Source organism: Syngnathus scovelli, chromosome 8 (genome assembly GCF_024217435.2).
Source record: "Syngnathus scovelli strain Florida chromosome 8, RoL_Ssco_1.2, whole genome shotgun sequence".
Lineage (NCBI taxonomy): Eukaryota > Metazoa > Chordata > Actinopteri > Syngnathiformes > Syngnathidae > Syngnathus > Syngnathus scovelli.
Window position 1 is genome coordinate 7,088,764 of NC_090854.1, and position 24,453 is coordinate 7,113,216.

Below are 24,453 nucleotides of genomic sequence, written 5' to 3' on the forward strand. Positions count from 1 at the left end.
CCATGCCACTTCTTGTGCTCTGTCATCTCAAAACTGTAGACTTGTAATCAGGTCAAGTGGCATTTCCAATCAGACTTGGCGATTTGTCAGATTTGGGGGGAAATCTGTCACGTTACTATCACATGGTCTTATTGAACTTTATTGATCTCTAATTTAGATTTATCTTGAGGCATTTTTTGTCTGAGTTACAAAACATTTTACATTGAAAAGCCACAGAATTTCATGCAAATATGACGATTATTATTATTATTAATTATTTCTTACTCAACACTTATTTATTACTCAAAACTTAACTTATTGCTCTTCTCTTTCTTTATTACTTGTGCAAAATTTTCTTTTGTACTAGTTCTATGTGAGCTACTAGAACCAGAATTTCCCAAGGGAGCAATCCCAAGGGAAAAATAAAGTTGAGTCTAAGTCTAAAAGGACACTGGCATCAAGAAAAAAAAGGGTGTGTGCTGCAGCACCCAAAGATCCCACCCGATCCCACACCTACTCCCACACCCAACCTGCACGTCCCTGTGCAAGACTGAGTAATATACATGAGCCCAAAGAGGCAGCCAAGTAACACACTATTTTAAGATAAGTTGATGAAATGAGCTGGCTCCTGCACCATGCTTTTTACATGTGTTAACTCTTAGGTGCCCCAGTTACCATAATTTCCGGACTATAAGTCGCGTTTTTTTTCATAGTTTGGGTGGGGGGCCGACTTATATATGTTTTTTTTCACAAATATGTACTTGATCATTAAGACATCACTTACTTACAAGTATAGTTGACCACTTCCCATGTTATTTTTAGTATAATTGATCACTTCACATGCTTTTATATCTTTATCTTGAACATATTCAAAACATAAAAAATAGAGAACATCAAATAAAGCAATTAACACTTTAAAGCACCATATCCAAGTCCACTGTCTGCTGTATGTACACTTGCTCCATTTTTGCTCCTCTTAAATTTATTATTATTATTTATTATTATTTGTTTATTTATCATTTATTCAACACTCTTATTTATTCATTGTTTGTGCCTTCTTGGGTTTTTTTGTGTTGCTTGTATGCATATGTGTACTATCTCACTGAGGAATAGTGGGAACGTAATTTCAATCTCTTTGTGTGTCTTAGTATATGAAAAAAAATCGACGATAAAGCAGACTTTGACTTTGATAAAACAACCAAATAAACAAAACAATTAACCACATCTGAAAAAAAATTATATTTTCAGACGAAACTGGATGAGGGCGCTCTAAATTTCACCGTTGGCCGTGACTCATCAACTGGGTGGGCTTAAGAAAAATGGCACCAAAAAGAAACTCATATTTTGCAGGTTACAAACTTCAAGTTGTAAAATATGCAGCAGAAAACAGTAATCGAGCATCAGAAAGAAAGTTTGGAGAACCGTGATGTACCAATGGATTACTATTTCAAGTGACGTCAGTGGCACGGCGCAGCGCGGCGGTTGTTTACATAAAGGACAAACGTACCCACGTAAGGACTACCGGCATCATTACCGGTGATCATTTCTAAGTGACACGGAGGACAAAGAGTTTGAAGGAATTAAGGATTTGGAGTGACATAGAAGGTTTGAAAAACTATTATGGCTTTTACGCACGCCCGGTCCTACTCTACTGAGTCGGGGGCCGGTGCTCGGCCGAGTGGCTGTCCGCAAACAGTGCATGGGGCTCGGACATGGCCATTACGCACGCCCGGTCCTATGCCATGGAGCTCTCGTGTCTGGAAGTCCACGCCGCCACACGCTTGGAAGTTTGTTTTGTTTAATAAAGAGCCGTTTACCAAACCCAAGTCTATCCTTGTACTTTGTTAACGCTACAATATAGTTATATACTAGATCTGTGGAATAAAGACGAGGCTGACGTCAGGGCGCACGCGCAGCGATGTTGACAAAAGACGAGGAATTTGATCGATGGATTTAATGGATTTAAAGTGCACGGATGGTTTGATAATATTATTGGCTTATATTATAGTTATTTGAAATATAGTTTATCTATCGTTATACGAGCCTGTGGAATATTTTGAAGTGCAAGCGCCCTCAGCCACTGTTGACAAAGAACGATCGATGGATTTAATAAATTGGAGTGACACCGATGGTTTTATAAACATGTTATTCATGTAATAGTTGTCCTTAATCACTCTATATGTTACGTCAGGCCTGTTCTCAGCTCTTTGTTTGTGTTTGACACGTTAGCATACCTATCGTTTAGCCTGTTGTTGCTATTTAATAAATTGGAGTGACACCGATGGTTTTATAAACATGTTATTCATGTAATAGTTGTCCTTAATCACTCTATATGTTACGTTAGGCCCGTTCTCAGCTCTTTGTTTGTGTTTGTCACGTTAGCATACCTATCGTTTAGCGGCTAAACTTTAGCCTGTTGTTGCTATCGTTTAGCCTGACTGCTCGTTCATGACTGTTTTTGGTGTGGGATTTTGTCGAATAAATTGCCCCCAAAATGCGACTTATACTCCGGAGTGACTTATATATGTTTTTTTTTCACTTTTTAGGGCATTTTATGGCTGGTGCGACTTATACTCCGGAGCGACTTATAGTCCGGAAAATACGGTACTTGCTAATTTTTCCATTTATAATGGCTATTTCTAAATGGTATATGACAATAAAATGACCATGATTGAGTAATAAAGATGAAAAAATCTAACTTTTAGAAAGTCATTTCTTATTAAAGTACTCATCATCATGAGGTGTGTGTATACTTTTGAAGTGAAATTTCTCATTTTGGAAAGAGGCCGTAACATAAAATGTGGAAATAGTAGTTAAGCACTGTGAATACGTTCTGGATGAATTGTAACTTACTGTTCATTTCACAGTGAAGATGTAAAAGGAGATGCCCCTCTGAGAAAAACACTGTTTCTTGGTATGAGTCCCAACTCGCAACATGGCCACCATCAGGCAAAACAACACATGCAGAGGCACAGGGTCCAATTACCATGAATAGACCCGCTATGAAGCAAATACGATAGATACGGAAAGACAAAATTTCTCCTATTAGTTCTTGAGTATAAGTAGTATGATGTTTAGATGAAGAACACATTGAGTGTTATTTTGTAGTTTCAATATAACAGAATGTACAGATGAAAAACGGAGTGTGTGATGTCCTTTCTCTTTGACCTTCGAGGGCAGGCCATCATAATAAAGGGAATCACACATGAAGCTTTCTGTGATTTTCGTTCTTGGCCTGACTAATTTTTTCATCAAAGACTTCCTCTATTGAGGTATGTATGCCCATTGAGATCAGAGGGATGTGACCCGTGTTTGAGTTGGGGGTTACTTAATCCCCCTATATAACTTTTGGGGCCATCCGGCTGCTTCAGACATGGTCAGACTAGCTCTCACTAGGAGAATTATGATCATCTTGCCTGTGGGATGTAGACCATGAAGGCCAGCATTGTAGCTCTGCTTGGGTCCAGGGTCAGTCCCAAACCCGCGTCATGACCTCTTGTATGTTAGCCGCTATTGCCAGGCACAAAAGCAGGCGGCTGATCTGAGAGCCCCATCATGAGAGGGGTGTTGAGGAATGCTGTCATTGCAATGAAGTCACAGAGATCTTTTTATTAAAAGCTTATGTGTTGAAGAGGGAGGGGCTAGAACAGGTATGGGCAAACTACGGCCCGCGGGCCACATCCGGCCCACGGGACCGTTTAATCCGGCCCGCCAACCCTAAATAAATTGTATTATTAAACTTTTTTTTTTTTTTTTTTCTCGGTCATTTTGCCTGCAATGACTGCGTTTCCCCAGTAGATGGGGAACCACTCGCCTGCGCATTTACTACCGGAAGCTCGGTGCACACTCACAAGTGCGTGTACGTACTCAGTAGTACGGAAATGGTCAAAGTCAAAGTCAAAGTCTCCTTTATTGTCAATTCCTCCGCATGTCAAGACACACAAAGAGATCGAAATTACGTTTCTCACTATCCCAGGGTGACAAGACAGAGTTCACAACGCACATACAAGTAAACAACACAGGAAAAATAACATAAGAACACACTCGCGCTCTATTTGTCTCAGTGCCGAATTTAGAGGGTGGGCTGTGACGACAGCATTCTTGTAATTTGCGCGCCGAGCTTTCGGATACAGTTTTACGCTAAAGCCACCCACAAACCTTCCCCTGGAATCCTTCCATTAAAATGAGTCGCCCAAGGAAAAGCAAGGTGGACACTGAGTGCCGAGTGTTTCAAAACAGTGGCCAATTTGGCTCGACGTACGCGACGTGACGTTCAGCCACATCAACATCAACCCGTCACAGATCTAGGTAAACGGACCAACACCTCGGATCTCTCCTAAGAATTGCCACAACAAATTTTACTCCAGACTATGACACACTAGCAAAAAAAGGGAGACCACTGAAAATGAAAGGGAGGCTTTCAAGTTTGTTGTAAAAAAAAATGCATTTTGAATATGATCTGTACAAATAGCAGGGATTGAAATTAGCGACCATTCTCATTTTCAAACAATGCAGGATGCTCAAGGACATTGATGCACCACCTGTTTGTGAGTTCTTAAGGCTTACTTTAAGGAAGTGTTTCCCGTTTCCTCACCTCTGTTATTAGGTGTTTGTGAGTTAAAACTCTGCTCTGATTTTCAGATACCCCTCACCGTGTTGCCGTTTTGATTACTTTATTTGGATGTATGCTTTCACCGATTCTTCAAGATGGTATATTTGGTCAGAATGTTTGCCGTTTGATGTGATCTCATAAGATAAACATCTTTCATTAATCTGACCTGCAGACACTGAAGTGATGGAGACTGTTATTCATAATAACAGTGTCGTATTTTATGAGAATCACTGATAGCAGTTTTTTTAGGGATTTTTTTTTTTTAATGCTGTTAATAAATGCATTTGTTTTCAAAAAACTTTTTTTGAATATCCATGCTTTACTACCTACTAAAGGCCAAAACCTCGTTTATATTACTTCACACAAACACTACATCCAACTGCTCCTGGTTCGGCCCCCCGGTCAAAATTTAGAACCCAATTCGGCCCGCAAGTCAAAAAGTTTGCCCACCCCTGGGCTAGAAGGACATGACCTTCTTGGTCAGCTTCTCCTTTAGGTTTTTTTATATTTTTCCTTTGGGTGGCACAGTGACGCGCTTGTCAGCACGTCAGCTCACAGGTCAGAGGGGCGGGCTTCCAGCTCTGGCCTTCCTGTTTGGAGTTTTCATGTTCTCCCTGTGCCTGCGTGGGGTTCCTCTGAGTACTCCGGCTTCCTCCCACATTCCAAAGACATGCATGGCAGGCCAATTGACCACTCCAAATTGTAGGCATTGGTGTGAATGTGAGCATAAATGGGTGTTTGTCTATGTGTGCCCTGCAATTGGCTGGCAACCAGTTCAGTGTGTACCCCGCCTACTGCCCATAGTCAGCTGGGATAGGTTCCAGCTTACCCGTGACCCTCATGTGGATCAGGTGTTCGGATAATGGTTGGATGGATGTTTTTCCTTATAACTGGCACTAAGAAAGGACAGCCACTGATCCCACAACATGGAATGAATGAACTGTGTTCTTAGAAGGTATTAATATGAAGTTACAGGGTAGCTAGACATTTGCTGAATACCATGAAAATAAATGCCAATATGGCAGTTATTGTGTAGTCGATGAGAAATGTGTGAGAACTCAGTAAGTCTACCCCTTTTAACTGAGGGTTAGTTATGTTTTTCTTCGGGCTACCTAGTACTTACCTAGGAAGAACTTGCAAAAAAAAATTAAGTAGATTGTGTAAATTAACAACACTCATAGGAAATAGTCTCCTGGCCTTGAACCCATAACCTTCTTTAGGAGTTGTAAGGTTAAGGTTGACACTGCTACACTCCAGTACATGAACAGCTGCTGAGGGGAGGCAAGTGTTTTCATAACCCAGCACTATATAATTATGCACTAAAAATGACGAGAAAAAAAATCTTGTTCTTTAGCAAAGTAAATTTAACACTGTATGCAGATACTTTGACCTATTTGTTTATCCTGATTATCCTTGCCATGTCCTGACCAGTAAAGGAGTCAAGTAGAAATATACATAATATATGATAATTCTAGTAAAGAAGCAAACCACAATGTCACTGGCTAGGTCAATGTTCAAATGTTGGAAGCATTTACTGTAAGGAGGTAACCCTCATCGCTGCTCCAAATCCATCACGCGAAGTGAGCACCACTCTAAAAGCAGTGGAACCATGAGGAAAGTTCCTTTATTTATGCTACAGACTGAAAACACTTTGATTTGTTCAAGACGAGTAATTGCTTCTATTTACAGATATTTACCTCTATAGATTTGATACACAACTTTGAAGGTGGCATGAACCCACTCATTGTTCATGTGAACAAAAGTATTCCAACATGTGATTGACATTTGTAAGATACCATCACATTAACTGATGTTGAAAGTCCCTGTTTTCCTGTTGGCCCTGATTGTCCCCACCTGCTTTGCTGTTTGTTCCTACCTGTTTGCCTCCCTGTCCTGCCATGTTATCCTGCCTGTTTGTTCATATTATCCTCTCCTCCGCCACCATTTTCTTTTTAATAAACCCTGGTCCAAGCTGCATTTGGTCGCCCTGCTTCATTCCGCACGTGACACATCTTCATTGTGTGTCTTACAAAATGACCAAACAAAAACTTCTTAGGCAACTCCAACATAGTGCTTAAGTCATTACCTGACAACTTGGCTTTTAGCACTATGAAAGTGTCAAAATGTCCCATTTTAGGTGACAAAGCATGATCACACATTTGATGTCAGGCTATGTGTGGGGATGACAGTCAGAGAGTATCATTTGGACTGGAGATAAATACTCAAATATCAAACGTATACGGTTCAATAGCCATCTTGCTTCAGAAATTGCTCTTAATCTTAGCAGTTTTTAGAAACCAAGTTCTTCATTGTTTGAATATACTGTACCTGTTTAAAAGTTTTATTACTTTGGAAAAACAGATGTCTAACATGAAGTAAAGAGCCATTCTGGAAGCCATAATGGTGGAATCCAGTCAGCATCGCTCCGAAATAGATCATCGACTTATTATTCTTGGATTCGTGCCACTGGATTGTTGAATGGGGAATGTGCTCACAGGCATAAGCATACAACTACAATTATAGCAATGAAAAGTAAATGTATTGCTGTGTGTTTGATTAGACATTTTCTATTCTTGAGGAAGGCGGCTCGGTGGCGCGCTGGGTAGCACGTCCGCCTCACAGTTAGGAGGGTGCGGGTTCGATTCCACCTCCGGCCCTCCCTGTGCGGAGTTTGCATGTTCTCCCCGAGCCCGCGTGGGTTTTCTCCGGGCACTCCGGTTTCCTCCCACATCCCAAAAACATGCTTGGTAGACCGATTGATCACTCCAAATTGTCCCTAGGTGTGAGTGCGAGTGCGAATGGTTGTTTGTCTCTGTGTGCCCTGCAATTGGCTGGCAACCGGTTCAGGGTGTCCCCCGCCTACTGCCCGATGACAGCTGGGATAGGCTCCAGCACGCCCGCGACCCCCGTGGGGACTAAGCGGTTCAGAAAATGGATGGATATTCTTGGGGAATTCGCCTAGAACATTGCCTCAAGGAGATTATTGTAACAAGGATGAGTCAGATATAATTTATACTGTAAACCAAGATCTGCAGCCTGTAGGATTTCAGGAATCATTCTTTGTAGGACGAAGTAAGGTGGATTTGAACTTCTAGACTGTAGCTTGATATTTCCATCCATACTGTATATGGGCCTATGGGTATCAGTGATGGGCAGTGCCTTTGACATTGGCTTTCGCTCAACACAGCATAAGGCTAACATGAAAGCCTCCAGCGAATAACTGTCAACTGTGGCCATGTGAAGCTCTTTGAGACATGTTTGTGATTAAGGGCTATATGATTGAAATTGACTTGACTTGACATGTCTTTATTCTTTTTTCATATACATGTAATATTAATCAGAATACCTTGTTTTTTAAAATGCAAAACCAACAACTTAAGACCTACAACTTGAATGGATTAAGATGTTTATATGAATAAACTGAGGAATGTGAATGCTCGGACTTGGCCTTGTCATCATCCATCCATCCATCCATTTTCTGATCCGCTTAGTCCCCACGGGGGTCGCAGGTGTGCTGGAGCCTATCCCAACTGTCATCGGGCAGTAGGCGGGGGACACACTGAACCGGTTGCCAGCCAATCGCAGGGCACACAGAGACAAACAACCATTTGCACTCGTCCAATTAAATATAGTGATTTGGAAGGAACAATGTGGGATGGGATGGGCGCGAGACATACCATTCTGAAGTTTTCTAATTTCGCCAAGGGTCGAGGGGTCTTCATAGTAAAAGCAGATCAGAAAGGATGTGGGGCCAGGGGCGAGGACAAGGCCCATAAATCCAGTCCCATTCTCAGAGGAATACATCTTTTTCAAGACTGTATATCAACATCCAAATTAAAATACAGTCACAAATGCCACATCGTACTATCATTACTGTGCAGACATTTTGCCTCAGAACTAGTAGGAGGGTGTCAGTGGGCTTCGGCGTCCATAGTTGCATGTAACAGATTGATGAGAACTGCTTTCCAGGTTGTGGGGTACTGTTCTATAATTAATCTATAAAAAATATAATATAATGTATAATACTTATGAATGTCATAAAATGCGCCTCCTCAAAAAAAAAAAATTGTACTACCGGTACAAAACTCCGGAGTACAAATCAGGAGTTACTTTTCAATGACAGATCCGTAAAATCAACAAAATTCATGATTTATATTTTAGGATTCAAGTTGTGGTATTTTTTTGAAAATATTCTGATCACGGTTTTAGGATGCCAAAACTGATACCAATCATCCATGAGTGTGATCACATGGATTGATTGTAAAATTTTCAGTTTTAGAGCTACAACGGCTATTTTTCTCGATTAATTAGTTGATTTTTTTCCAATTAATTAGCAAATAAGATTTTTATTGAAATAGAAAAATTAAATCCCTTTATTATTCTCAAGCAAGGCATTGCTTCAAGTAATTCACGCAATTGTGTTGAGGAATTGCACAAATTGTGATTCATTTATTTTTTTGGTCACTGTCAGAAAACAAGTGGAAATGTGCCTCATTATTTTCCCCAAGTGATGTTTGCAAATGTTCTTTACTGATTGAACACAAACATAATCCGAAATCAAGTTTACATACAGCCTTTTGCTCCAATTAGAATGAAACCAAATTACCAAATGGCATGAAAATACTCACAGGGAAAATCAGAATGGAGTTTCGTATGGGTTTAAAGCGGTGGCATATTCTTGTCCCAATTCTGATGGATTATTAGTTTAAAATGAACATTTTAACGATTAATTTCACTCAGGAGATGTGTAATAAAAAGGTGTAGAAGGAAAATAAGAATGCCTCAAGTTAACGTTTATTTAGGTTGTCAGCTGTAGGGTCTCTTTCTGAACACTGGGTGGCAATGCACCCACATTAAGTTGAAGAAATATGATGTGATGTCACTGCTATATGTTATATGCCACAAATATAAGACTGACTATTGATATTATACATTTTACACCAAAGCTCAAGCTAAATTGAGTGACATTTACAGTCACTAAAATAAGGGAATTGTTAGATTAGGTCTCTTTGGCATCCATGACTTGAGCCGGGCCGTTATCTTGCAAGCTGTGATATTTCTCTTGCTTTCACCTTGCTTGCATTACTTATAACTCCTGTTTAAAATGTTTATGAGGCAAAAATAAGTTTAAGCTCATGTAAATTTAAGGTATTTCATACAGTTTGTTCAATGTTATCTGACTCTTCAGATATAAATGAAAGGCATAATTTGTTTTTAGAGTTGTTCACATCTGCCTGAGTGGCTTATATCTGGTTATTTTGTCATTTAAAAAATAAAGACAATTGTGACAATGAAATTTGTTTTATAACTATGTATTTACATGAAATTTTTGTAGTTAAAAACTGTCCAACAAAACTATTGGCTCCTGGGCCCCTTCACTTTATCAAATCTGGCCCTCCTTGAGAAAAGTTTGGACACCCTCTCAGATGAATCATTTAACTAAAATAGTTCAACTGAGAATATGCAGTCTTCAGGTCATTATTATTAGTGTAACGAGCGTTAAAGATAAAAGAACCAGGCTAAGGTCCTGCAGAACTTAACAGCCTCTGATTTCAAAACTAGTTAATCAATTTGTATGTTCAATGTCAAAACTAGTTAATCAATTTGTATGTTCATTAATTTGCACATAGTGTAATATGAGGCAATGACAAAAAATAGTCCACCTTGTTCACAAAAGAAAACGTGAAATGTCCTAAAGCAATATTTGGGTAGTGCAATGCCAAGCTATTTATTTAAGAATTTATGACGTGATCTTTTTATAAAAAAAAAAAAAAGCTCTTGATTTCAACTGTTCATCATGGCCTGTTTTTGTTTTTATTGTTAAACAAATGTACCTTAAGCTGTACAATGCTTTTAAAATGAAAATTAAACTGAAGAAAATAGGGTGGTATCTTATTTCTTTCCGCGGCTGTATTTGCGTTCAGTCATAACGACCCTCTGAAAAATGCTACAACTACGATGTGGCCTTGCCTCAAAAAAAAAAAAAAAAAAAAAAAAAAAAAAAAAATTTGAGCCCTCATATAAATCAACCGCGGTCACCGTAAACGTGAGTGAGCATTTATCCAGGAAAAGATTGCAGAGTGGCGACTCGGTGGAGCACTGGCTAGCTAGCACGTCCGCCTCACAGTAAGGAGGGTGCGGGTTTGAGTCCACCTCCGGCCCTCCCTGTGTGGAGTTTGCATGTTCTCCCCGTGTCCGCGTGGGTTTTCTCCGGGTACTCCGGTTTCTTCCCACATCCCCAAAAACATGCTTGGTATGACCAAATTGCCCCTAGGTGCGAGTGCGGATGATTGTTCGCCCTGCGATTGGCTGGCAACCAGTTCTGGGTGTCCCCCGCCTACTGCCCGATGACAGCTGGGTTGGCTCCAGCAAGCCCGCGACCTCCGTGGGGACAAAGCGGTACAGAAAATGGACGGATGGATGGAAGTCCGCAGAGTGAAAAAAAATCTCCTGCCACCTGGTGGTAAAAGAAGATAGGAACACTTGATTCATTTCGAAAGGGCATTTGCCATCATTAATATAAAACAAATATCCAGGACAAAGTGATCTAACCTAATGACTAACAAAAATTTTGAGAGAACAGGAGCAATAATATATCACACATAAGACACACACCTGATTGTTTATTACAATGTACAGAATGTAGTACAATTTCAGTGGAAAAACATGCACATTGGGTGATAGAACAGTGTGTAATAATAGCATTTATGGCAACATTTGGCAACAGTTGCTTTCATTGGAGAAAATCTCTCATACTTCAAAAACATTTGTCATAAAAATTGTCAAATTGTAAGGACTGAAGAAAGGGAGCTTGTAAACTGTAAGCATGGCAGTAGTATATCCAATATGTGTCAGCAATTGTAAGACCCATGGAATGATCTTAAAATATAGTTAATAAAATAGTTTTAACTAGACAGACAGCTGCCTTTTTCTAATATGGAAGGGGAAATGAGTCATGAGAGTGTATTTATCTCAGTCAGATCAAAGACATTACCATTCACACATGAAAGAGGTCATTAATCCATCCAGGCCGGTTCGGAGGCGGGTTCGGGTGTGGCCTGAGGGTGCCTCCGATGCACTTCGTGACTGCTTCGACACCACTGACTGGTACTTGTTTAAGCAGGCAGCCACCTACAACGATCGGACGGACATAGAGGAGTATACTGACTCTGTTTCCTCTTACATCACAAAGTGCATCGATGATGTGACTTGCTCAAAATCCGTTGTCACTCGCGCGAACTGGAAGCCGTGGCTGACAGGGGCTGTCCTCAGACTGCTGAGGGCCAGGGACAAGGCTTTCAGAGCGGGGGATGAGCCTGGTTTGAGGACAGCGAGGGCCGACCTGTCCCAAGGCATCAAAGAAGCGAAAAAGGCGTTTTCGTGCAAGGTCTCCACCCACTTCAAGGACAGCAAGGACGCACGTAGCCAGGGCATTCAGACAATCACGGACTACAAGCCCGCTGAGGAGCACAGAAGAACAGCACTTGCCCGCTGAAGACCACTCCCCCCCCACACGAGCAGCCCCTGCGCCTCTCTGCCGACGGAGTGAGGAGGGCGTTTGCCGCTATTGACACCCGTAAGGCGGCGGGCCCTGACAACATCCCGGGTCGAGCGCTGAAGGACTGCGCTGGGCAGCTGTCGGGTGTCTTCACGGACATCTTTAACGTTTCCCTGCAGCAGGCCATCGTCCCCTCGTGTTTCAAGGCTGCTACCATCGTTCCTGTGCCGAAGAAACCTGCACCGTCCTGCTTCAATGACTACCGCCCCGTGGCACTGACGCCCATCATCATGAAGTGCTTTGAGCGGCTTGTCATGGAGCACATCAAATCCGTTCTCCCCCCCCACCATTGACCCTTTCCAGTTTGCGTACCGTGCCAAACGGTCCTCAGAGGATGCCATCTGCTCTGCCCTCCACTCGGCCCTCACCCACCTGGAGAGAAAGGACTCATATGTGAGGTTGCTGTTTGTGGACTTCAGCTCTGCCTTCAACACCATTGTGCTGCAGCGACTCATCTGCAAACTCGACGAGCTGGGCCTCAGTACCTCCCTCTGCAACTGGCTACTGGACTTCCTCTGTCAGAGGCCTCAGGTGGTGCGCGTTGGCGACAAAATCTCTGCCAGCATCACGCTGAGCACGGGGGCCCCCCAGGGCTGCGTGCTCAGTCCATTGCTCTTCACCCTGCTGACGCATGACTGCACTGCGACCTACAGCGACAACCGCATAGTGAAGTTTGCTGACGACACGACTCTGGTGGGTCTCATCACGAAGGGCGACGAGACTCGGTACAGGTCGGAAGTTGACCTTCTGACCACGTGGTGCAGGGACAACAACCTCCTGCTGAACGTAAATAAGACCAAGGAAATCGTTGTTGACTTCCGGAAGGGTCACACAAAACACCTGCCGCTGATCATCGACGGTGCTGTGGTGGAGAGGGTGAGCTGCACCAAGTTCCTGGGGGTGCACATCAGTGAGGACCTCTCCTGGTCCGCAAACACCGCGTCACTGGCAAAGAAAGCTCAGCGCCGCCTGTACTTCCTGCGGAAGCTTAGGCGTGCATGTGCTCCTCAGGCAGTCCTGTCTACATTCTACCGTGGCACCATTGAGAGCGTCCTCACCAGTTGCATCGCTGTCTGGGGTGGTACCTGCACTGAACAGAACTTGAAGGCCCTGGAGCGCATAGTGAATACGGCTGGTAAGATTATTGGTGCTTCGCTCCCCTCCCTGAAGGACATTTACACCTCCCATCTCGCCCGCAAGGCAACCTCGATTGCGAGTGATGCTTCTTTCTCCAGGCTGTTAGGACCCTGAACTCGCTACCCCCTTCTGTGTAGCGTGCGGCACTGTTGCGCTATTTTTCTAGAATGTCTGCTGTACGCTCACTTGCTCCTTTTTGCTCCTCTTATTTATTTATTTGTTGTGTTATTTATTCGTTATTTATTCAGCACGTTGTTGTTTACTTGTTTTACTTGATTGTCTATTGTGGGCCTTGTCTTGTCACCGTGGAATAGAGGGGAACGAAATTTCGGTTTCTTTGTGTGTCTTTGGCATGTGGAGAAATTGACAATAAAGCTGACTTTGACTTTAATGAGCCTCAACAGCAGCACCAAAAGATCTCAGATGCCAGTCTGAAACAACAGTTAAAATGTAATTGTACAAAAACGGCATTCCCAAGAATGGATGACTCACTACATATGCAAGCATTTTGAACATTATTCTGCAACAATAATGGGAATGGAGTTTTTTTTTTTTTTTTTTTGCTTATTGGCAAATTGATTTTACTATTTGTTGCGTTGTTTCAATTTCAAAGGCAGTGTTGTTATATAATAAAGGCACTAGAAGTAACAGCTGGAGAATGTTTCTCATTTCTTGGAGATGGCTTACTGGCAACTCAGTCAAGTAGACAGACTTACTGTTCCGGGCCCATCATCGCCACATCGTCCAACTTCAGAGCGCGACAGTGCGCAAGTGTTTGCCTGCAGAGACGGCTTTAATCACGCAGGCAGGTAAACACTCTGATTTCTCCGTGGTGCTGCCACAACACGACCAGTGCGGCTTTCCGGGATGACCTTTATGGCTGTGACCGCACCCTTGAAATCCTCCTACACACATAAACACAAGATCATCAAAACATGAGACCTCAACTAAGGATGAACCTTTGATCGCGTGTAGAATTACACTTAATACATTTACATCTTATACCCTTAGATGGAGGAAATGTTACCCGCTTTACGTAATTATTCCCTAAGATCCTAAATCAGCAAGAAACAAAGAAAAAATTACACACTTTCATATTCTACATTAAGAGCAAATGCACTTTGTCAATTTCTTTCCAAATATAAAAGTGTGACATTTTTACTCTTACTATAATAAACATTTATTAGCCCATTTTTTTCCCACCACTTACCCCTATTAGGTAGAGCTGGAGCCTATCCTAACTGACTTTGGGTTAAAGGCAGCATACACTTTATACTTGCCACCTTTCCATAACATTCCATAAAATTCACAAAATATATTTTATGAAAATAGAGTAGAGTTATTTTATTTAATTTAACAAAAAGGTCAATACACAGGAATGTACCGTATTTGCCGGTGTACAATTCGACGGAAATTTACGATTTTATGATATATCCTTTGTATAAGTCGAGCTCAATTGTTGCATTATATTAAACTTCAAAATTCAATATGCGAAATTTATTGACGAAATGTGTTCAAATTCCGGGAGGCCGTGCGCATGCGGCTGTTTATAAGCACCGCGGAGGAGATCGCGGCCGGCGAGCTCGCGCACGCCGCCCGGCACCAACGGGAGGCCGGAAATAGCTCCAAGCCGAGCGGATCGGCACTTTATAAGCACCGCGGAGGAGATCGCGGCCGGCGAGCTCGCGCACGCCGCCCGGCACCAACGGGAGGCCGGAAATAGCTCCAAGCCGAGCGGATCGGCACTTTATAAGCACCGCGGAGGAGATCGCGGCGCCTCATTGGACTTCCAGCGGCCGGCGAGCTCACGCACCCGCCCGGCACATCCGGGAGGCCGTGCGCACGAGCCAAGTGGCCGAAAATAGCCCCCGCCGAGCGGATCGGCTGTTTATAAGCACCGCGGAGGTGGTCGCGGCGCCGCATTCGACTTCCAGCGGCCGGCGAGCTCGCACACCCGCCCGGCACATCCGGGAGGCCGTGCGCACGAGCCAAGTGGCCGAAAATAGCCCCCGCCGAGCGGATCGGCTGTTTATAAGCACCGCGGAGGTGGTCGCGGCGCCTCATTCGACTTCCAGCGGCCGGCGAGCTCACGCACCCGCCCGGCACATCCGGGAGGCCGTGCGCACGAGCCAAGTGGCCGAAAATAGCCCCCGCCGAGCGGATCGGCTGTTTATAAGCACCGCGGAGGTGGTCGTGGCGCCTCATTCGACTTCCAGCGGCCGGCGAGCTCGCGCACCCGCCCGGCACATCCGGGAGGCCGTGCACACGAGCCAAGTGGCCGAAAATAGCCCCCGCCGAGCGGATCGGCTGTTTATAAGCACCGCGGAGGTGGTCGCGGCGCCTCATTCGACTTCCAGCGGGCCGCGCACTCGCGCACGCCGCCCGGTTCAAATTTTCTAAGTGCAACGCACAATGAGATGCATGAAAAACGACCTTGGTTACCATCACATTTGAAGCGATGAATACGAAGTTAAATTTTATGACTCGGTGTATAAGTCGAGGTCGATTTTTTTCGGTCGATTTTGGATCGAAAAAGGTCGACCAATACACCGGCAAATACGGTAAATACAAAGAATAAATCCATTATAATTAATGGGTGTAAAACAGGGCATATAAAATTAAGTTGTGATATTTGGAAACCTGGATGCATTGACATTTTATTTTGAAGGGCAATGATCACATGACCTAATTTGGTTGAGCTTGTTGAGTGGAATTTTGGGTTGTAGAGAAATAGAAATACATATGAAAGCAGGAATGCACGCTACAGCAGCAGAACGATAGCAGAGATACACTATGTTTGATTTCAGACACTGCTGGGGCCCAGACAGCAATGTTTAACTAATTTGTGTCATCAAAAAATAGTCTGTATGTTGTTGAGTATGACAAGATTAGTGTAATGTTAGGGGTTCCTTGTACCAGGCATAGTTCCTGGACAGCCACAGCGTGCCTCCTTGGCTCCTCCACTGGAGCAGAAGGAGCAGCAGTGGAACATTCCAGTGTGATGCCTCAGCTTCTTTGTCACGTTCAAAACAAACGGAGAACCCTGCAGACAGGACAGAGGTTGCTCTATGAAGCAAACTACTATTGATTCTAAGGGGCATCAAGGTGCTTGATTGCTGACCTCTGTACCTGAGGCTAACAATATGGATCCACTTTTGGAGATGTACTACAACAATTCAAATTGTTGTACATTTATCTTCTATGAGTTAATCTACACTTTTTGCAATATATTTCATAGAATACAGAGCATACAAAATAACAACGTTTCATCCCAGGTTAAAAGAAAGTTTTAAGTGGAATTACTTTAGAGCAGACATGGGCAAACTACGGCCCGCGGGCCACATCCGGCCCACGGGGCCGTTTAATCCGGCCCGCCAAACCTGAATAAATTGTATTATTGAACTTTTTTTTGGGTCATTTTCCCTGAAATTAGTATGTTTCCCCAATAGATGGGGAAGCGCCTGCCCGCGCATTTACTCCCCGAAGCCGTGTCAGAAAGCTCGGTGCACACTCACAAGTGTGTGTACGTACTAAGTAGTACGGACGCGGCGCACTCTGCGCTCTAGTTCCATCAGTGCCGAATTTCGAGTGTGGGCTGTGACGTCATTCTCGTAATTCGCGCGCTGAGCTTTCAGATACAGTTTTAAGTTAATGCCATCCACAAACCTTCCCCTGGAATCCTTCCACTTCCACTCTATCCTAAGAATTACCACAACAAATTTTAATCCAGACCATGATGCACTAGCAAAAAAGGGAGACCAACAATACTATTGATTTCTTTATTACTTAATTTAGAAGTACTATTCTTTCACTGATTCTTCAAGATGATGTATTTGGTCAGAATGTTTGCCGTTTGACGTGATTTTGCCTCATTAGATAAACATATTTCATAAATCTGACCTGCAGGCGCTGAAGTGATGGAAACTACTATTCATAATAACTGTCATATTTAATGAGAATCAGTGATAGTAGTTTTTTGGTGAAATATTTTTTTAATGCCGTTAATAAATGCATTTGTTTTCAAAAAGCTTTTTTTGAATATCCATACTTTACTACCTACTAAAGTACAAACCTTTTATGCAATGACCTTTACATGTTAATTCTATTACTTCACACAAACACTACATCCATCTGCTCCTGGTTCGGCCCCATCCATCCATCCATCCATCCATCCATCCATCCATCCATCCATCCATCCATCCATCCATCCATCCATCCATCCATCCATCCATCCATTTTCTGAACCGCTTAGTCCCCACGGGGGTCGCGGGCGTGCTGGAGCCTATCCCAGCCGTCATCGGGCAGTAGGCGGGGGACACCCTGAACTGGTTGCCAGCCAATCGCAGGGCACACAGAGACAGACAACCAATCGCACTCACACTCACACCTAGGGACAATTTGGAGTCTTCAATCGGCCTACCAAGCATGTTTTTGGAATGTGGGAGGAAACCGGAGTGCCCGGAGAAAACCCACGCGGGCCCGGGGAGAACATGCAAACTCCACACAGGGAGGGCTGGAGGTGGAATCGAACCCGCACCCTCGTAACTGTGAGGCGGACGTGCTACCCAGTGCGCCACCGAGCCGCCCCAAAATTTTTGGTTCGGCCCCCCGATCAAAATTTAGAACCAAATTCGGCCCGCCAGTCAAAAAGTTTGCCCACCCCTACTTTAGAGAGTGTTTCAGATATAGTCTTCAGGTTAACCTTTTTGTACTATAGCAGTATTTGTTCCCCACTAACAGTGCATACTGTAGCTATACTTCAGTCAGTCACATGGGTTCATGGTGTACCTTTACATGTTGAGCTTTGACACAAACCCACACAGAGTACGTTCCAGCCTCATCCGGTCTGTAGGAAACGTTGTAAGAGCCGTCATTGTTGTCCACCACTGTGCTTTCCACCGCACTGAAAGAAAAAAAAAAGTGTTCTTCCGCTCACCATTGTGAGTCCAGCATTTTAGAATGTGTTTGATTTGACCTCAGTCAATCCATCTATCCATTTTCTATAGTGTTTGTCCTTATTAGTGTTGTAACTTGTGGAAAACCTAGACTCTAGGTTGTCAGGGGTGTCAAACTCATTTTATTCACGGGCCGCATTGTAGTCATAGCTTCTTTCGGTGGGCCATTATGACTGTCAACCCAAATATATGTATGAGCACCTCATATTATATACAGTAAAAGCTACAAAACAAACTGACAAATACCGTAATTTTCGGACTATAAGTCGCGTTTTTTTTCATAGTTTGGGTGGGGGGGCGACTTATACTCAGGAGCGACTTAAATGTGAATTTTTTTCTCAAATTTTCAAAATTCAAAAATCCGTGATGTAGTGAAACCGTGATAAACGAACCGCGATGTAGCAAGGGATTACTGTCATTTGACCTGCAAGTGACGTCAGCAGCACGGCGGTTGTTTACATAAGGACAAAGGATTCTATCACAGGATAACGAAGATGACGAAGGGCCCCAAGTTTGAAGGATTTAATGATTTGGAGTGACACAAGGTTTCATCCATCCATTTATAGTTATTTGATATATTTTAATTCGTGTAGCAACTTGTATATGTTTTTATCGTTAGTGTTCAGTAGTTGTTGTTGGCTCGTTGAACTCTTGTTTTGTTAAATAAAGAGCCGTTTACCAAACCCACGTGTTTCCTGGTACTTTGTTAACGCTACAATATAGTTGTATACTAGATCTGTGCGGCGTTGTTGACATAAAGGACGAGGAATTTGATCGATGGATTTAATGATTAGGAGTGACACAGATGGTTTGATAATATTGTTGTTATATGATAATTATTTGAAATATACTTAATCTATCATTATATGGGTCTGTGGAATAATTAGAAATGCAACTTACGAGTCCGACATCAGCGGCGCATATGTAGCGCATACGCGGCATTGTTTACATAAAGGACGATCGATGGATTTAATGAATTGGAGTGACACAGATGGTTTGATAAACGTGTTATTTATGTAATACTTATTTGAATAACTGAATGTTACTCAGGCCCGTTCTCAGCTCCTCGTTTGTGTATATGTCACGTTAGCATACCGTATCGTTTAGCCTGTTGTTGCTGGTTCATGTCTGTTTTTGGTGTTGGATTTTGACAAATAAATTTGCCCTAAAAGTGCGACTTATACTCCGGTGCGACTTATATATGTTTTTTTCACTGTATTGTGCATTTTATGGCTGGTGCGACTTATACTCCGGTGCGACTTATAGTCCGAAAATTACGTTAACTCATTTTCAAATCAGATGAGTAAAAACTGGTCAAATATTAAAAATAAAGATATTATTAAAAGTGAAGACAATTTGCAATGCTAGTAATAACACGAATTTGATGGACAATTTGTCTTCGCGGGCCACATCTGGCCCCCGGGCCTTGAGTTTGACACCTGTGACCTAGAGCCTATCTAATGGGCAACAGGACATTCTGCTACACGGGGGATTCCTGGCGCTCACTGTTAATGATTACTCTGAATCGGTCTAAATAAATTGGATGGATGGCGGCCGGACGGACTAGTGGCCAAACGGACGGTGCACGTGCCCTCACCAGTGTTTCCTCTCCCTGTGGACGATGCTGACCAGGACAGGATCCCCACCATGTGCCATCTGGTCCCCGGCAGAGTCTCTGCAAACCAGGGTGAAGTGGGCCTGCTGGCCCTCACTGGCCTGCTGAAGACCTGTGGACATGGGGATGAGTAGACAGGTAGATTTTTTTAAGTAAACAAAACATTTATTTTTTTATAATACTCATTATAATCACTCAATAGGAGATTGAAACTCAATTTACTGTATATTTTTGGGTTTCACATCACACAGAACCAGATCACACACAAGCAGCCATGCAGAGAAATGTCAGAGTGAAAGGGTCTGAGACATGTTCAGGGATGAGAACGGCAAATGAAAAAAACCACTGAAAAGTAGCCGGGGTCTGGGGCCGCATGCCCCACTGAGGGGTCCAAAGGCCCCCCATCGGGGGGGCCTGTGCCCACCACCACTTGCCTCAATGGGGGCCGCAGTGGGCCGGGGGCCACAGGCCCCCATTGGGGGCTGCAGGGGCCACAGGCCCCTATTGGGGGCCACAGGGGGCCAGGGGCAACGCCCCGGAAGGGGATCAGGGGGGAAAGCTCCCTGGAAACCCCTGGATTTTGGCAGTATAGCAACCCCAAAACCATTAATTTCATCACTCAATTTCAACAGTTCTGTTAAAAAAATATTTCTGCTTGGTGGGCTACCAAGGTGAATGACAGTCAAGCCTCGGTTTTCGACCACAATCCGTTCCAGAAGGTGGTTCGAGAAGCAAATCGGTCGAATTCCGAATGTATTTTTCCCATTACAAATCAAAAAATTTTAATCCGTTCCAAGACTTTAAGCATTTTTTCATTTGGGCATTTTTGTCCGATCGTGCAATTACAGCGCACCGCCGAAGGCGCAACCGTAGCGCGTCGCCGACCGCGCAATTGCAGCGCGCTGGTTGCATGATTGTGACAAAGCCGTCGCTGAAATTTTGAAAATATTTTAAAAATCCTGATGTACTTTCCAAAATTCAAGTGGACCTATAAGTGCGCAGGGAGCTTAATTTTGTCCGATCGCGCAACCGTAGCACGTCGCGACCGCGCAACTGCACCGCGCTGATCGCATTATTGTGACAGAGCCGTCGCTGAAATTTAGAAAATATTTTTAAAGTCTTGATGTACTTTCCAAAATTTAAGTGGACCTCAGTGCGCAGGGAGCTCAATTCAGTCCGATCGCACAACCGCAGCGCGCCGGGCGCTCACTGTCGCATTGCTTTAAGAGCGTCTTTGTGTTCCGAGTTGTAAGATGACGCTGCTCTTGAGCCATGCCCATCTGAAGCAGTTCCTGATCCCGTTCGACTTGTCTATTTCCCTGGCACGATCCTCGTCTTTTTTCTCTAAAATTTCGCCATGCGGGCTAAAACATTTGCTAATTAGGCAAATGAGTAGGCAAATGTTGTGACGAAAGTAGCGCCAAAATGCTGCCGAAAATAAGGCGGCTGTTGTGTCGCAATTCTGCTGCCAGCCGCCCGCCCCCCCCATATAAAAACAATTTTCTCAACAGATCTACACGATTTACGAAAATGATACTCCTGACGGAAAAAAACACGGAAATCCACGGATCTGCGGAAGATTCTTATCCCTGCATGTTGCCTTGCTCAAGGGCACTGTGCCATTAGTATCCCCCAACAACCAATTCAATGGGACTTGAAGCATGATCCTTCAGCTACAAAGCGCAAGTCCTTACGGATGAGTTAATACAGTGTCATTGCATACAGATTGGAAGCACAGAATTCTAAATCTCTGTCCTGATCTCCTCACCTTCTCCATCTATAGTGCACTTGTTGGGATCCAAAGCCTTAAAATGGATCACACCCACCATTGGGTAGCCGCTCAGCTCACCCACCATCCCCTGGGGATCAAAGCGGATACCACTGCCGTCATCAGGGACGAGGGCAGCCAGCTGGTCATCACAGCTGCCTTCCGCCAGGCTGCTCAGCCTTCTCAGCGTCACGCCCTTAGCACTGAGGATCTCGACGTCCGAGCCACAGCTCAGCAGCCTGTCGGCAAAGTCCACGCCATCCCGGACGTCCGACAGCGCCTGCTGCAGCTGCACCTTCTGCAGATGCAGCTGGTTCCTGCCACACACCAGAAAAGGCTTTCAAGTCATCATCCAGCATGTTAACACTCAACATTTGCTGCAGCAGGAAGTCATAGCTCAATGTCACCCAGGCATTTTATCCAACATCGATGATGTCATCCTATATGTTGTCCAATAGTGTTGCCAAGGATGTTAATGCTCATTATTGCTCACTGTCATTTAGCATGTGTGGTGAAATATAAACATCATTATCCAGTCTGTCATTAAGTCAAGCAACAACACGTCAGTCCAACGTGCCATGGAGTATGTAATCCAACATGTTAACCAGCATCTGTAAGCCATTATCCAATATGTAATACATGTGACAGTGTCACGCAACATTTCATCTGACATGTCTTTCAGCCGCATGTTAGTATCATACCTGCATTGGAGGTGAAGCTCGTCCAGGCGACGCAGCAAGGCCAGGCAGTGAGCTTCCACCGCACTGGCATAGCCTCGAGCGAATGCCCTCATCTCATTGGCTGTGGCTTCCACTCTCATTTGTAAAGCCTTCTGGGAAACCTCCACCTGGAAAAGACTGTAATTTTTAACAAATGAAAGAGGAGGGGCCAGTGCTAACTCGTCACACCTTCTGCAGTGTCTGCTCCAGTCTTTGCAGGTGAGGTCGCAGGCGGACAGTGACCAGCGTCTTGATGCGGTCTCTCTGGCAGCCAATGACTTCATGGGTGGGACAGCAGCAGTGCTCAGAGTGCAGTGTTGTGGCGCATTCCAGGCACACTGGCAGGTCACAAGGCTGGCAGAAGAGGCGCAGCTCCTGGCCAGTATGGACAGCACACAGGACGGGACGGCAGAGGCGACCCCGAGACTTGAAATCCTGCAATTGCTGAATAGGGTGAGACGCTGTACGCGTCTGACGCCTGTGGATAACAGCATCGATGTAGATCAGTGATTAGTCTGCTGTGAAAGATCATCAGATGATCCACAAGAAAGTAACCATGCAGTTGCACTTAATTGTTCCAAAATTATATTTAGTACAAATAAAGCGCCATAGTTAATCTATCTCTGCCTGCGAGAGTGGCAGGCAAAACAATTAAAAACTCTTCCACTATATGACAGAAGGTACAAATTAGCATTTGCCATTGTCCTAAACAGAAGCTTTGTATTCAATTAAACATATAATTTTCATAGTGCAAGAGTTATTTGCGATCAAATCGAGACAATATCATCATTGCTTCAATGTATCTAATGTTTTCATAACAATTTTCTTTGGTGGTGACCCACCGGGTTTTACTAATGCAAAATTTTGAACAAAAATTATGGCTGTAATGTAGTAAAGGAATAATGACAACATTTAAAGATATTCAATTTAACAGTTTAGAATTGAGCGAGTAGTTTCCAATGTTTTAGAATATATATCAGAGTATGGTATAGAAATGTATTTCTAGTAGTAGTAGTAGTACTAGAAGAAAACAAACCAAATTGAAAGTGACATTTACCAATTTTGTAAAGCGTTTCGTTTTGTACAAAAATGACATGTTTTAATATTAATGACTAATATTGATCATGTTCTGTCCCACTATTTTATCTTTTGATTCACGTTTTTGTTTTTCAATAAAGATTATCTTTTGAAAAAACAAAAACTTAACGCATAAGCAAACAGTAGAAGAAGGTAAAACGGAAGCAAATAATAATAGCGAAAGGAAGTACCTGTGCGCTTGAAAACAGAATTCGCACAAGTTGACGCAGCAGACCTCACAGCGGCTCTCCGCCCGGCTTTCGCCACACAGGTCACACTCAAGCGGGCCGTTGCTAACCAGGGTCTCGAGAAACACTTCGTCTAACGCCAAGTGGTCGGTGCTTAGCCCGGCAGGCCCCGAAGACGGAAGGTCCACTTCGGAGTCACAGTCGGGGCAGAGCACCGTGACGTTGACCCGTTTCTCTTTCCTCGCCTCTTTCGTAACTTCTCCGTCCTCGCCCTCCTGTTCTGGGCCATCCCGGTGGCGACCAGCGGCCACCGAGAATGGCTCCAACTGGTGGATACAGTCCAGACAGAAGGTGTGCAGGCACGGCAGGATTTTAGGATCCCGGTACAAGCGCGTACACACGCTACAAACCGCCCTTGGGTTCACCGACAGTCCGTCTGGTGCTATTGGCTCGGTTGCCGTCAGCTGTTCTGAATGATCCTTTTCTTCGGACATTGTTGGTACCGAAAAAACAAACCAAATTCGGGGATAAATATGGTTTGTAAGCCGCTAATACTGAAGGAAGGTCTTTGTTATGTCCACAGCCAATCACATGAAAATGTATCCCAACAAAAACCTTTTTTTTTTTTAACTTTATCGCATCCGTTGAAATCCCACCGGAATGCCGTCCTTGCTGTTTTCATGGCTCCAATGGGACATCCGACACCTCTTCATCGGTGGGCCAATGGAAGGGCGCCAAAGTCCAGCAGGGGCGGTCCGAACACTTTTAGGGACCCTCATATTTACACCAAACATACCCAGACCAATCCCCTCTACTGGCAGGAATGCACTAACTTTTCATACTAA

General features: G+C 43.9%; 1 protein-coding gene across 3 annotated transcripts; it reads right to left on the reverse strand.

The window, feature by feature from the left end:
* Positions 1 to 1,113: 1,113 nt before the first annotated feature.
* On the reverse strand, positions 1,114 to 24,428 carry trim45 (tripartite motif containing 45). Of its 3 annotated transcripts, none has more exons than XM_049729134.2 (9): positions 23,612 to 24,412; positions 22,533 to 22,821; positions 22,326 to 22,471; positions 21,625 to 21,941; positions 19,839 to 19,968; positions 18,075 to 18,189; positions 16,203 to 16,329; positions 14,003 to 14,191; positions 1,114 to 11,048 (listed from the first exon to the last, which is right to left on the reverse strand). In XM_049729134.2, exons 1-8 carry the CDS (start codon positions 24,100 to 24,102, stop codon positions 14,037 to 14,039), a joined length of 1,770 nt encoding a protein of 589 aa, XP_049585091.1. In that variant the 5' UTR covers positions 24,103 to 24,412; the 3' UTR covers positions 1,114 to 11,048; positions 14,003 to 14,036. The 3 variants fall into 3 exon arrangements, with proteins under 3 accessions (XP_049585091.1, XP_068507830.1, XP_049585092.1); XM_068651729.1 differs by lacking the exon at positions 1,114 to 11,048 and adding an exon at positions 11,195 to 11,722 and having other exon boundaries at positions 23,612 to 24,428; XM_049729135.2 differs by lacking the exon at positions 1,114 to 11,048 and adding an exon at positions 13,661 to 13,717 and having other exon boundaries at positions 23,612 to 24,428.
* Positions 24,429 to 24,453: the final 25 nt, after the last annotated feature.